The sequence below is a fragment of the Ranitomeya variabilis genome, chromosome 8, assembly GCF_051348905.1.
Source record: "Ranitomeya variabilis isolate aRanVar5 chromosome 8, aRanVar5.hap1, whole genome shotgun sequence".
NCBI classification, from domain to species: domain Eukaryota; kingdom Metazoa; phylum Chordata; class Amphibia; order Anura; family Dendrobatidae; genus Ranitomeya; species Ranitomeya variabilis.
In genome coordinates this window covers 3,305,647-3,320,608 of record NC_135239.1, presented here as the reverse complement: position 1 = coordinate 3,320,608, position 14,962 = coordinate 3,305,647, and the positions used below count along the sequence as shown (strand labels likewise).

The following is a 14,962-nucleotide window of genomic DNA, read 5'->3' as shown; positions in this document are numbered from 1 at the left end:
TGTATGGGTGACGTGTACGGGGGCCCCTTGCCCTGGTGAAGGAAGCATGGGAAGGAGATTTGGCCACCCCGGGAGTGTCGGTCATTGAGTATGCCGTGCGCTTCCGGGACAGAATGACGTCCTTGACGTGGCTGGTGCATGACAATATGGCCCAGGCCCAAGCTGAAACAGAAGCGGTGGTACGACCAGAATGCTTGTGAGAGGACCTACCAAGTGGGTCAAAAGGTGTGGGTACTGGTCCCCGTCCCACAAAACAAGCTTCAGGCGGCCTGGGAGGGTCCATACCTCGTGCACCAGTAGCTCAACGCTGTCACCTATCTGGTCACCCTGGACCACGCCCGTGGAAGGAGGAAGGCCTTCCACGTGAACATGATGAAGGGCCATCATGAGCAGGAGGCTTGTGCCCACCCAGTGTGTAACCTTCCTGAGGAAGGTGAGGTAGAAACTCTCCTGGCTCTGCTCACCCAAGCCCAGGCAGGTGGATCCATCGAGGATGTGGGGGTTGGCAACCAGCTCTCGGAGGACTAACGTTCCCAGCTGGGGGTCACCCTACACCCCTTTCGGGGGCTGTGCAGCAGCCTGCCCGGAAGGACTGAGGCAGCCGTCCATGAGGTGGACACCGGCAATCACCCCCCGATCCGGTGTTCAGCATATCGGGTCTCTCTCGAGGTGCAGCAGCACATGCGCCAAGAGATAGACGAGATGCTGAAGCTGGGGGTGATTCAAGCATCCAACAGCGCGTGGGCTTCGACTGTAGTCCTTGTCCCTAAAAAGGACCGAACTACGCGGTTCTGCGTGGACTACCGGGGGCTCAGCACTGTGACGGTCACCGATGCGTACCCAATGCCGTGCATCGATGACCTGCTCGATCAGCTGGCCGGGGCCAAGTACCTGACCATCATGGACCTGAGCAGGGGATATTGGCAGATTCCCCTGACCCGTAAGGCACAGGAACGCTCTGCCTTTATCACCCCATTTGGACTGTACGAGTCCACGGCGATGCCCCTGCCACTTTTCAGCGGATGGTCAACACGCTGCTCAAGGGACTGGAAGGGTATGCGGCCGCGTACCTGGATGACATTGCCATCTTCAGTCCCACCTGGGAGGATCACCTAGAGCACCTGGCGCAGGTGCTTGGGCGGATCCAGAGAGCAGGCTTGACCATTAAGCCAGAAAAATGCGAGCTGGGTATGAGTGAGGTCCACTACCTGGGACACCGGGTAGGTGGAGGAGTTCTGAAGCCAGAGCCCGGGAAGGTGGATGCCATCACCTCCTCACCCTCCCCGCCCTCCCCCAGAACCAAGAAGCAGGTGATGTCCTTCTTGGGGACTGCCGGGTACTATAGGAGGTTTGTTCCACACTATAGCACCCTGGCCAAGCCCTAATGGACCTCACCAAGAAGAAGCTGCCCGTCGCAGTCGACTGGACAGTCGCCTGCGGGACAGCCTTCCAGGCGCTCAAAGCCGCCCTTTCTAGCTCTCCCGTACTACAGGCTGCTGACTTCACGCGGCCGTTCGTAGTACAGACCGACGCCAGCGACTTTGGCCTCGGTGCTGTGCTCAGCCAGGTCGACACTACGTGACATGAAGACCCCGTTTTGTACCTGAGCCGGAAACTCCAGCTGAGGGAAGTGTCCTATTCCACGATGGAGAAGGAATGTCTGGCACTTGTATGGGTCCTGCAGCCATACTTGTACGGACGCCACTTAACCGTGGAAACAGACCACAACCCTCAGCTGGTTACACTCGGTCTCTGGGACGAATGGGAGGTTGCTACGCTGGAGCCTCGCTCTCCAGCAGTATCACTTCACCATTCGCCACCGAAGAGGCAGAGACCAAGGTAACGCTGATGGGTTGTCCCGGCAAGAAGGTGCGGAAGGGCGCATGGGGGAACACAGGAATGTGATGCCCCCTAGCGCCCTCTAAAGCAGGGAGGTGTGATGAGCGAGCAGCCGCCATCTTGGATACGGGGCATGCTAACAGAGATTGGCGAGACTCCATTTTGTCCCATATCAGAACTCACCTGGTCACACATCTGCAGGGATGAGCACTCCTGGCCCCCACCTTTTCCCCTACCTGAATGAAGACCTTTTAGTGTGGTAGTGGACTAGGCCAGTGTAGCCGGCAGATAGCACTTCAAAGCTTGAGTGAGGAAGCCACGCCAGCAGGGGGCATAAAGGTGCCTGGGGGCTCAATTAAAGCACGCATGTCAGGTGGCTAAAGGAGGACGAGTCTATTGTCGTCCCAGCCAAACCATCTCCAACATGAAATCATGAATTATGGACGCGTCGTCCAAGGTACAGGCTCATAAAAAATATCCTCATCTCCCTGAAGGAATTGCGCATCTGACAGTGCAACTCCCGGGTCTGTGAGAGTTCTGGAACCTGAGATATAGAGATCAGCCTCCCACAGCGACCGAATTGGTCCAGGTTTGATCCCTGTACGACCGGCAGAACAAACCACACGCGCTGGTACCGCCCGTGTACTGATCCGATCATCCTGAGAGAAGTCATTCTATTTAGTAGATATTGGGAACAGATTTTGCAGAGAAGCTGAGGGGTGGAAATTGCTAGCCCGGAGGGACACAGAAGGTTTAAGAGCTGAGGACATTTGTAGAGTGAGACACAACCGAAGAAGATGATGATGAAATAAGGAAGAGGGCATATGCCAGCCAGAGGGGAGCAAGCACACGCTTTTTGGGGGCTGCCCGGCAACTAAGTCTTGTACCTGTGGAACGCAGAGCTCTCTGGCCTCCAAGTGACCTTTAACCTGGTAAATTGACCTCCAGCTTTATACCTCTAAGCCTTGTATTATTATTGTTATATTTTACTCTGACTGTAACTATTGGTATATTCTTACTGTATATTTCTTGTAATCACCTAGTGCGCCCTTAAGGCAATTAAACCATGAATTAATTTTGGGCTGATCCTTTTATTCTGATTGCGAATCTTAGAATACCCAGCGTGGGTAACAGGGCAGTCTCCCCGGCGGCCATTTGCTCTAGGTGCAGTTCCCTTATTGACCTGAGAGACAAAGGGGGCGCCGGAAAGCTGTGCCTGGTAGTTACGTCACGGATTGGTGAAGTGGGAGGAACTGGGTTTCCTTTACAGGGTGTTGGAGTTAGGCTGCGCCCCGCCAGGTGGGGGGTGAGAGGCCGCACTCTGCCAGGTGGTCGCCCTCGGCAATGCAATCCTCTTTATTATTGTCATCTATTGCATCACAGGAAGGGTGAATGACACTTCATGGGGTCACCACCCTAAAATAAAGGTGTACAGCTCCTCTGCAGCCTTCTGTGTAAACATGGCAACAGACAGAGCCAGAAGGAAATCTTCCCAGATTTGTGAGGCTGCAGGGAAGAGATCGACCCATGCGATGCTGACTGCGCAGGGCTGGGTGTGGTTGGTCGCTATGGAGACACATTGCTCTGCACAGGGCTGGACACCAGAGTGGGTGGATCTCACCCTCCAGCCCCAAACCGTGCAACAAGCCCACAGCTATAGTGCTCGAAAACATGAATGAGGAGCCGCACGTCCTCAGCCACAAGCAGACGGGGGTTGCTGCTGATCCTTAAAGGGATTCTGTCAGCACAGAGCGACTGTGCAAACCAAGTCCAGCCGTTTTGAGCATTATGACAGCCAAACATTATCATACATCTTCTCAGGGCTAAGACCCAGACTCCTACCCACTACACTGCAGCGATTGGTGACTGAGTCATGATTTGCGGCCGTCCTGCAGTCCAGTAACCCGCATGCAGCTGCCCCATGGTGGCCGGACGTTGAGTGGGGCCCTCACATGACGCGGATGTGCTCGGCGGCCGTCCTGCAGTCCAGTAACCCGCTTGCAGCACCCTGTGGTGGTTGGACGATGAGTGGCGCGCTCACATGACACTGATGTGATCGGCGAAGGCCTGCCCGGAGTCCCAGCCGTCACTGACCACGTAACAGATGCCCGCCAGGGACTGCAGCGCCTCCTGCGTGAGCACAGGGTCCCGATCCAACAAGTTCTGGGAGACAGACAGCTGCTGCAGCTTCATCTTCCCACATCCCTCCAACTTCTGAGCGAATCGCAGCAGCCCATCCGGCTTAATGCAGTTAGAGCTGAAAAGACAAGTGACACAGAGCGTTATACACATATCAGCCAGGGGCGGAGCATTATACAGATAGTGTACTGAAAGAACAGAGGAAACTACAGAACTACTAGCCAGAATCTCTGAAAAATACTGGAGAACAGGAGAAGTCCCAGAATATTGGAGAAGGGCAAATGTTGTCCCTATCTGGAAAGAAGATGGAACCAGGAAATTACAGGACAGTGAGCCTTACTTCTATACCAGAAATGACCTGTGAACAAATTATTACACAGTATGTATGTAAGTACTTGCATAAGAATGCAGTAATTAACCGGAACCAGCATGGGTTTGTAGCAAACAAGTCATCCAGGCTCATGTAATTTCCTTCTGTGATTGAATCACTGGGTGGATCAGGGAAATGCAGTATAGGTAATCTCGACTTCAGCAAAGCATTTGATAAAGTATCTCATACTATCCTTACTGAGAAAATGACCAAGTATGGAATTGACAAGGCTACGTTTAGGTGGATTCATAACTGGCTCAGTGATCGTACTCAAAGAGTGATAATAAATGGCTGCACATCCAATTTGAAGAATGTTTTAACTGGAGTACCACAAGGCTCTGTCCTGGCCCAGTATTACAAGTGGGGACGACAAGGCTCTGTCCTGGCCCCAGTGTTACAAGTGGGGTACCACAAGGCTCTGTCCCGGCCCCAGTGTTTAACATTTTTATCAATGATCTAGATAAGGGAACTGAAGGTAACTAATCAAATTTGTAGATGATGCAAAGCTAGGAGGGATAGCTAACACTAGAGAAGACAGAAAGGATTCAGAAGGATCTAGATAAGCCTGAACTAAGGACAGTAAATAATAGAGAGGGATTGACCAGGGAGAAATGCAAGATCCTACATCTGGGTAAGAAAAATAAAACATTTACAGAATGGGAGGAATAGTAGAACTAAGGAAGAACACGTGTGAAAAAGACTTCGGTATACTAATAGATCACAGTCTGCACATGAGTCAACAGTGTGATGCTGCAGCAAAACAGGCAAACAGTTCTAGGATTTATTAAGAGAAGCATAGAGTCTAGATCACGTGAAGTCATTATTGTCCTCTACTCCTCCTTGGTCAGGCCTCATCTGGATATTGTGTCCAGTTCTGGGTATCACATTGTAAAAAAGACATCAACAAACTGGAGCAAGTCCAGAGAAGAGCGACCAGGATAGTGACCGCTCTGCAAAGTATGTCCTACGAGGAACGGTTAAAGGATCTGGGAATATTTAGAAACTGATTGCAAGTAGATAAATACGATTCCTCCAAAAATATATCAGTTTTTCACTGACTAATCCAATTCAGGTAAAGGGTATAAAACGGTAATTAGACCTACTGGTAATCCATCCTGACAGCACCATGGAGGACGTCCTTATCCTCGCTGGGACAGGAAACGAGAGGATAAAAAGACCCTCCCATCTCCACCCCTCAGTGTCTTTCCTGTCCCGGCGAGGATGGGGATGGCGAGAGAAGAGCTCCAGCGTATATCCCTGATCGTACCTGGAACAGACTCAGCGGGATCGGGGGCCCTGCCTCTTCCTTCCCGCTGTTAAGCGGTCAGTGGCAGACACCGGTGTTCCTCAGCCTACCCAGTCGAGCACTGCTCCCAAGTTGAGAGCAGATTCCTCCCTGGGGGGCTCTCAGCTCCGGCATCTGCATCCAGTGGCATCATCACTGCGGCTAGGCAGACCACTTTCGAGTTCACGGTCAGTGTACGTTCCACAGTGGAATGCAGGATACAAGCAGGGACCAGGCAGTACCTCATCAGGCGGTATTGTATACATGCGCTACTGCTTGCCTGCATCGCTGCACTACTGTATGCTCAGCATGGAGGATTCAGGCAAAGCAGAGGCTGTGGCTGACAAACCCAGGGGCACGTGAGTAGGTGTCTGATAGTGGGTATATTCCCTGACCCTACAAAAACGCATAGCATATACTCTGTGTATTTTAGGGGGGTTTAATATGCAAATTGCCTCTTCAGAGAAAAAGAGGACTTAAACTCTATAGCGCCACCTGTTGGAAGTAGCGATCCTACAAGTCACAATCAACCCTGTAACGAGTCGTGCAATATGACTTAGGATAAAAGCCAAATCAGTATCTCAATTTGCAGACACGGTGCTATTTTAGGGGGAGCATCCACCTTTACGGCACCTAAAAGGGACGGCAAAAAGGCAGGTAAATAGAGGAGATGCGCTGCAGCATTAAATTACCGGATACCTGGTTAAAGCAGCTATGCGAGACCTGCACCTCCAAAGTCATCAGGGAGGAGCAATCATCTCTGTTAACGGCTATGAGAGCCATCATCAGGGGAGAGGTTCAGGGCTCTAATTCCGTCTAAGGCTACGTTCACATTTGCGTTGTGCGCCGCAGCGTCGGCGCCGCAGCGCACAACGCAAACAAAAACGCAGCAAAACGCATGCACAACGCTGCGTTTTGCGCCGCATGCGTCGTTTTTTTCATTGAATTTGGACGCAGCAAAAATGCAACTTGCTGCGTCCTCTGCGCCCCGACGCGGGCGCCGCAGCGACGCATGCGGCGCAAAACGCAAGTGCGCCGCATGTCCATGCGCCCCCATGTTAAATATAGGGGCGCATGACGCATGCGGCGCCGCTGCGGCGCCCGACGCTGCGGCGCTGGCCGCAAATGTGAACGTAGCCTTACTTTATACACACGCCTCACAGTCAGCCTCAGGATGGGCCTCGTGCTAAAAGGCCAAGGTGGAAGATGAAGCTGAGCTCCGAGGAAGACTTGAGCTCTGAGGAAGATGTGCACTCCGGCAGGTACGACCAGGAGCAAGAGGGAGAAGTGTTTGCAGACCCTCTAGAACAGGGGAAGAGATATCTCTTCCTAGGATATGGACGAGCTCCTCTGTGCAATTAGGAGTAATATGCAAGTGGAGGAAACCCAGAAATCTCACTCTATACAGGACGAGATGTTCAGCGGTTTAAGATCCCAGAGAAACCGCTACCCTGTTAACGGTCACATCAGCACCATGATCATGGAGGAGTGGGAGGATGCTGTGAAAAAGCAGTGGAGTGGGTGGATTCCAAGACTTTAAAAGACTTTGCCTGCCCTTCGAACTGAAGGACATTCCGAAAATCGATGTCCTTGTAGCCAAGGTGGCGAAAAGGACTTCAATCCCATTTGAAGATTCAAGTCTCAAGGAGCTGATGAATCGGAAAGCAGATGGCCTCCTGTAAAGAACCTGGGAGACGTCAGCAGCCATAATACGAGTCAGCATAGCAGCGACCTCGGTCACTAGGTCCATGCACCTATGGGTCGATGACCTAGAGGAACACTGGAAGAGTAAAACTCCCAGGGAAGTTATCCAGAAATCCCTTCTGCTACTTAAACTAGCTACAAGGTTTATGGCTGACGCATCTGCAGAGTCCATCAGATTCGCTGCCAGGAATCGGACCTTATCTAATGCTCACCTGCGGGACATTTGGTTAAAGATGTGGTCTGGGGATACACAATCTAAGAATAAACTATGTTCTATTCCCTTCTCGGGTGCTAGAGTGTTTGGTCTGGATCAAATTCTAGAGAAGGCATCTGACATGAAGAAGGGGTTCCCATAGGATAAGCCTAAAAAAATACCAACCCTTTTGTAGACCCCAACCATCCCAGAGATTAGCCTACAAAGGGAAGGGAAAATCGGGCAGGTGGAGCTAAACCAAAGGTGGTAGGGATAAGGGCTTGATCTTTAGCTCAAGCTCTGGGTCAGGGACGCAATGACATCATGAGAGTAGGACAACTGAGGTCATACTTAGCGGGTGATTTTAGAAAATCAGTGGGTACTAGGAGTAATCTCCTCAGGCTACAGGATAGAGCTTACCCATATCCCGCCAGAAAGGTTCGTTCTAACAAATTCCCAGCTCCCGTACGCCGCCCTGCCTATCAGGACCTCCAAAAAACTGGAGCAATAGTCCCAATTCCCGAGGAAGAAAAGTTCAGGGGCCACTATTCAAGTCTCTTTTCAGTCAGAAAATCCACTGGAGAAAGTCGCACGATAATAAATTTAAAACCCCTGAACCGCTGGGTAAGGCACAGAAAATGGAGTCAATCAGGTCCACAGTCCCCGATAGGCAAAGATGCAGTGATGTCTGCAGTGTGATTTCTAGAAGTGTGTTCTAAAAGTGTGAAGATAACAGTAGAATTAAAACCTGAAAGATGCATACAGACTGTACCCTGCTACCTGCCACCATCGCACTCTAACAAGCATCTCTATTCTTCCGACAGGTATGTTCATCCACCCAGCTCTCCTGCTGTCTGTCTATGTAGTGCACATATTACATCACCCAGCTTTGCACAGATTTTCCTCTGCTCCTAGCATTCTCATGGTATGCATTTCAGCTCACCCCAGCTTACCCTGTGTTATTTATGACCTTGTTTACTTAGGCTTGATTGTATGCATCTGGTCCACCCTTAATTCTCTGACCAAGATGAGCACAGACCGCTCCTCTCTGCTTCACACCTGAACGCACTTAGTTGTACATATATTGCATAGCTAAAGTCTGCATGACTTTAGTCTGCAGTGTGATTTCTAGAAGTGTGTTCTAGAAGTGTGAAGATAACAGTAGAATTAAAACCTGAATTGAACCTGAAGGGAACTGGCCACAGTCACTGTAAACAATGTTTGTTTGTTTTCACTCTCACCCCTATAATCCTTCACTTTATGCTACCTCCCCTAATCCCTACACCAAGTAAGGAACTGTTCATCTCCTCTTCAATCCTCCCCATCCATCTCACGTCCTCCTCAGAACTGTTCCTTAACATACAATCCTCTGTCTCCAAACACAGACAGCCCCCTCATGCCCTCTCCTGCTCCCACCTGCTAACACTATCTCTGCTCCTTCTCACTGCTGGTGATATCTCTCCAAATCCTGGTCCTCCTCACTACATTCTCACAGTCATTTCTACCTCCCATCCACCTTCTATCACAAATTTCCGTAACCTCTCTAACCTTATACCCATTCGCCCAGCCCCCACTTCCCCAGTCCCACTAACAGGAGCTCTGTGGAACGCTCGCTCTGTCTGCAACAAGCTTTCCTACATCTATGATCTCTTTGGTACTACCAAACTTTCATTCCTCGCCATCACCGAAACCTGGTTCACCCCTTCCGACACAGCCTCCCCTGCTGCACTCTCTTACAGTGGCCTCCACCTTTCTCACCCCCCCCCCCCCCCCGCTGCAGCAGCAAACATGGTGGAGGAGTTGGTTTTCTCCTGTCAGATAACTGCTCCTTCACACCAATCCCACTTCCACCCTCTGTTACCCTCCCTTCCTTTGAGGTGCACTCTGTGCGCATCTACTCCCCCCTCCAACCGGCTGTCATTTACCGTCCCCCGGGCCAGCCACCACCTTCTTTGACCACTTCACCACCTGGCTACTTCATTTCCTTTCCGCGGACATCCCCACTATCATCATGGGCGACTTCAACACTTCCCTTTCAGCTGCCACTAAACTTCTATCTCTCACTTCCTCCTTCGGCCTCACTCAATGGTCTTCTGCAGCCACTCACAAAGATGGTCACACACTGGACCTCATCTTCACAAGCCTCTGCTCCCTATCTAACCTCTCTAACTCACCTCTTCCTCTCTCTGACCACAACCTTCTCACATTCTCTTCCCTCTCCACTCCATGTCTACAATCCCCACCAAACCTACTTCTCATCTCTCATACCCTCCCTGTCTCACAACCCTAAACAGTTATTCAACACCTTCAATTCTCTCCTCCGTCCCCCAGCACCTCCTCCCTCCCCACTCATCTCAGCTGAAGACTTTGCCTCATTCTTCAAGCAGAAGATTGATAACATCAGAGACAGTTTTGGTCAACAACCCCCAGAGCCCTTCCTCCCGACTTCCCAGCCCTCCACCTTCAAAACCAACTTCTCCACCATTACAGAAGTTCAACTCTCCACTCTACTCTCAAGAACGCATCTCACCACCTGTGCACTTGACCCGCTCCCATCCCACTTCATCCCAAACCTCACCAAAGTTTTCATCCCAACCCTAACCCATCTCTTCAACCTATCACTAACTGGTGTTTTCCCCTAAAGCTTTAAACATGCCTCAATCACACCTATCCTCAAAAAGCCTTCTCTTGACCCATCCTCTGTATCTAGTTATCGCCCTATATCACTTCTCCCTTATGCCTCCAAACTACTGGAACAACACGTCTACCTTTAACTGTCCTCCCATCTCTCTTCTTGCTCCCTCTTTGACCGCTTAAAATCTGGCTTCCGGTCACACCACTCCACTGAAACTGCCCTAACTAAGGTCATTAATGACCTCTTAACCGCCAAGAGCAAGCGACACTACTCTGTCCTCCTCCTCCTCGACCCTGTCGGCTGCCTTTGACACAGTGGACCATTCCTTATTATTACAGACCCTCTCATCCCTTGGCATCACAGACTTGGCCCTATCCTGGATCTCATCATACCTAACAGACTGGACATTCAGCGTCTCCCACTCACACACCACCTCCTCACTTCGCCCCCTATCTGTCGGAGTCCCACAAGGTTCAGTCCTTGGGCCCCTGCTCTTCTCCATTTACACCTTTGGCCTGGGACAGCTCATAGAATCTCATGGCTTCCAGTATCACCTCTATGCTGATGACACACAGATCTACATGTCTGGACCAGATATCACCTCCCTGCTAACCAGAATCCCTCAATGTCTGTCCACTATTTCATCCTTCTCCGCTAGATTTCTGAAACTTAAATGGACAAAACAGAATTCATCATCTTTCCCCATCTCACGCGACCCCCCCAACGAACCTATCCATTACAGTGCATGGCTGCCCACTCTCTCCAGTCCCACAAGCTCGCTGCCTCGGGGTAATCCTTGACGCTGATCTCTCCTTCAAACCACATATCCAAGCCCTTTCCACTTCCTGCCAACTTCAACTCAAAAATATTTCACGAATCTGTACATTCCTCAACCAAGAATCTGCAAAAACCCTAGTCCATGCCCTCATCATCTCTCGCCTTGACTACTGCAACCTCCTGCTCTGTGGCCTCCCCTCTAACACTCTCGCACCCCTCCAATCTATTCTAAACTCTGCTGCCCGACTAATCCACCTGTCCCCCCGCTATTCCCCGGCCTCTCCCCACTGTCAATCCCTTCACTGGCTCCCCATTGCCCAGAGACTCCAGTACAAAACCCTAACCATGACATACAAAGCCATCCACAACCTGTCTCCTCCATACATCTGTGACCTCGTCTCCCGGTACTTACCTACACGCAACCTCCGATCCTCGCAAGATCTCCTTCTCTACTCCCCTCTTATCTCCTCTTCCCACAATCGTATACAAGATTTCTCTCGCGTATCACCCCTACTCTGGAACCCTCTACCACAACACATCAGACTCTCGCCTACCATCGAAACCTTCAAAAAGAGCCTGAAGACCCACCTCTTCCGACAAGCCTACAACCTGCAGTAACCACCGATCAACCAAACCGCTGCATGACCAGCTCTATCCTCACCTACTGTATTCTCACCCATCCCTTGTAGATTGTGAGCCTTCGCGGGCAGGGTCCTCTCTCCTCCTGTACCAGTTATGACTTGTATTGTCTAAGAATATTGTACTTGTTTTTATTATGCATACCCCTCCTCACATGTAAAGCGCCATGGAATAAATGGCGCTATAACAATAAATAATAATAATAATGTCCACCCTGGACTTAAAAAACGGGTATTATCATGTTCCCATCCATGCCTGTTGTCAACAGTACCCGAGATTCACACTGAGGGTCCAGGGTCGGGTCCATTACTACCAGTTTTCCTTTCGGTTGAGCCTCAGCACCCAGAGTTTTCACAAAGCCAGAGCCAGAAGTGGTGGCCTATCTGAGAAGCTTTAGACATCATCATAGTCCCCTACCTAGAAGACTTCCTAATCATAGCCAGCTCCAGGGGAGAGCTTATGGAGCATCGTCAAACCTCGGTCTGCATGCTTCAGACTCTGGGCTGGAAGATAAACTGGGGGAAGTCGGATCTTATGCCAGAAACCAAGAAGAAGTTCCTGGGTGTTCTCCTGGATCCTCACTTAAGAACATGCTTTCGACTGGAGGAGAAGCAAGCCTCAATAGGGGGGCAGAATCCATCAATTTTCAGGGAGCCGTTGCTCCATCAGAGAGGCGATGAGGGTCCTAGGAGTAATGATGTCCTGCATTCCCTGTGTATGGAGTCCGTTCCATTCGCAGGGACTCCAGGAGGCCATTTTGTCAGCCTGGGACAGACGCCAACTATCTCTAGATGCCATAATGCCCCTCTCCTCAGTAAAAAAAACATCCTTAGTTTGGCGGACCATTCCAGAAATCTTCCAGAGGGGAGTCCTTTGGGTCCTCTCCCCCCTGCGTGGTGGTTACTACCAACGCAAGCCAGCTAGGCTGGGGCGGTCATCCGGAAGATTCTTCCAGGGAACATGAACTCTGGAAGTCCAGACCAGGTCCTCAAATTACAAGGAACTGTGTGGTTTGGGAGGTCCTATGCCAGGTCCAGTCGGTAGTCAAAAACAGGCATGTGAGGATCCTGTCGGACAATACGACGACTGTGGCCTTTCTATGCCATCAGGGTGGCTGAAGACATCCCTCACTGCAGAATCTGTCAGGTAAAATTTTCCCGTGGGCGGAGGAAACCGTTCTGTCCGTATCGGTGGTTCACCTGGAGGGTCCCAGAACCAGGCGGCAGACTTCCTAAGCAGGAAGAGGATATCTCCCACAGAGCGGGAACTGAACAAGGAAGTGTTCCATATGCTGTGTTAGCGCTGGGGGACCCTACAAATAGACCTCTTCACAACCAGAGAGAATGCGAAGGTCAAAAATTTCTATTCATTAAATCCCGTAGACAGTCCGGCAGGGCTCGAGGCGTTACCCAGTCCTGGAGCAAAAAACTGGTCTACGCATTCCCTCCACTTCCCTTAGTTCCAAGGGTGCTGAGGAAGGTACAACAGGAAAGGGCAAGAATAATACAGTGCCAGTCTGGCCAAGGCGGAGCTGGTTTCCTCTGCTAAAGACTAAAGATGTCTGTGGAAGAACCTATCCTGCTCCCACAGAGGGAAGATCTTCTCTTCTAGGGCCCAGTGCTTCATCAGAGCTCAGACAGGCAGCACCTTTCAGCATGGTCCTGAAAGGCAAGTCTTGAGGTTAAGGCTATGTGCACACGTTGCGGATTAGCATTAGGAATTTCTGGTGCGGATTCTGCATGTCTTGGCAGAAAACGCAGCTGCGGATTTGTTGTGTCTTTTGTTCGGATCTGCAGCGTTTTTGCTGCGGATTTTCAGCGTTTTTTTACCCCTGCGGATTTCTATAATGGAATGGGTACAAAAACGCTGCAGATCCGCAAAAAAGAAGTGACATGCTACTTTTAATCCGCAGCATTTCCGCACGGAATTTTCCGTACCATCTGCACAGTGTTTTTTTTTTCTTATTGATTAACATTGTACTGTAAATCAATTGCGGATCCGCAAAAAAACGCTGTGGATCCGCAGAGAATCCGCAACGTGTGCACATAGCCTAAGGGGTTTGTCTGACAAGGTTATATCTACCGTTCAGGCAAGTAGGAAGCCAGTATCATCGGCCATATTCAACAAAGTCTGGAAGTATTTCTGTGCGAAGTGCGGGGGATCCTTGGTCGTTACATTACACCCGGACATACGGAGAATCCTGGATTTCCTGTAAGCAGGATTTCACAAGGGACCAAGACCGAGTACACGGAGAGTCCAAAATCTGGCTTTGAGCGTATTTTTTTTAAATTTTTCTCTAGCTGCTCAGTCCTGGATAGTGAGATTCTTCAGGGCTGTTCAGAAATTGAAGCCCTTGGTGAGGAAATCCATCTCACCTTAGGACTTGAACTGGTCATCAATGTGCTGTGCAAGCACCCATACGAGCCGGTGAGTGACGCGGACATTTGCAGGCGCTCATTTAATCTGCCTTTCTGGCGACTTTTACATCTGCCAAGACGATAGCAGAACTGCAGGCTCTGTCTATTAGGGATCTTTACCTTCAGCTATTCGAGGGCCGAATAGTTCTTGGGTTTGAGCTGGCTTTTCTCCCAAAAGTTGTGTCTGTCCCTAATCTGAATCAGGAGTTTGTCCTTCCTTCCTTCTGCCAGCATCCGAAAATCTTGAGGAACAGACCTTCCACTCTTTAGATGTCAGACGGTTATCCATTACCTGGAGACAGGACTCAAACTTGTTTGTCCAATATAGGGGAGTAAAATAAGGGGAAAAAAGCGGCAAAATCCATAATAGTGAGATGGATCAGATTCACAATAGGGCTGGTTCACGAGGCAGAAGGGAAACCACCCCCTAGAACGTTAAAAGCCCATTCAACCTGAGCAGTGTCCACTTCATGGGCAGAGAAGGAGGAGCGCCTGTAGATCAGGTGTGTGGAGCTGCAGCATGGCCCAGCCGGAGCTGCAGCATGGCCCAGCCGGAGCTGCAGCATGGCCCAGCCGGAGCTGCAGCATGGCCCAGCCGGAGCTGCAGCATGGCCCAGCCGGAGCTGCAGCATGGCCCAGCCGGAGCTGCAGCATGGCCCAGCCGGAGCTGCAGCATGGCCCAGCCGGAGCTGCAGCATGGCCCAGCCGGAGCTGCAGCATGGCCCAGCCGGAGCTGCAGCATGGCCCAGCCGGAGCTGCAGCATGGCCCAGCCGGAGCTGCAGCATGGCCCAGCCGGAGCTGCAGCATGGCCCAGCCGGAGCTGCAGCATGGCCCAGCCGGAGCTGCAGCATGGCCCAGCCGGAGCTGCAGCATGGCCCAGCCGGAGCTGCAGCATGGCCCAGCCGGAGCTGCAGCATGGCCCAGCCGGAGCTGCAGCATGGCCCAGCCGGAGCTGCAGCATGG

The 14,962-nt window shown here is 51.1% G+C and overlaps 1 protein-coding gene across 2 annotated transcripts in view; it reads right to left on the bottom strand.

Annotated features, from left to right (window-relative positions):
- Positions 1-3,171: 3,171 nt before the first annotated feature.
- Positions 3,172-14,962, bottom strand: part of LRRC41 (leucine rich repeat containing 41) — a 65,832-nt gene continuing 54,041 nt past the window's right edge. For both annotated transcript variants that reach the window (XM_077276134.1, XM_077276135.1), the window contains exon 10: positions 3,172-4,096. In XM_077276134.1, coding sequence (XP_077132249.1) covers positions 3,877-4,096 — 220 coding nt within the window. In that variant the 3' untranslated portion in view covers positions 3,172-3,876. The remainder of the gene's footprint in view (positions 4,097-14,962) is intronic.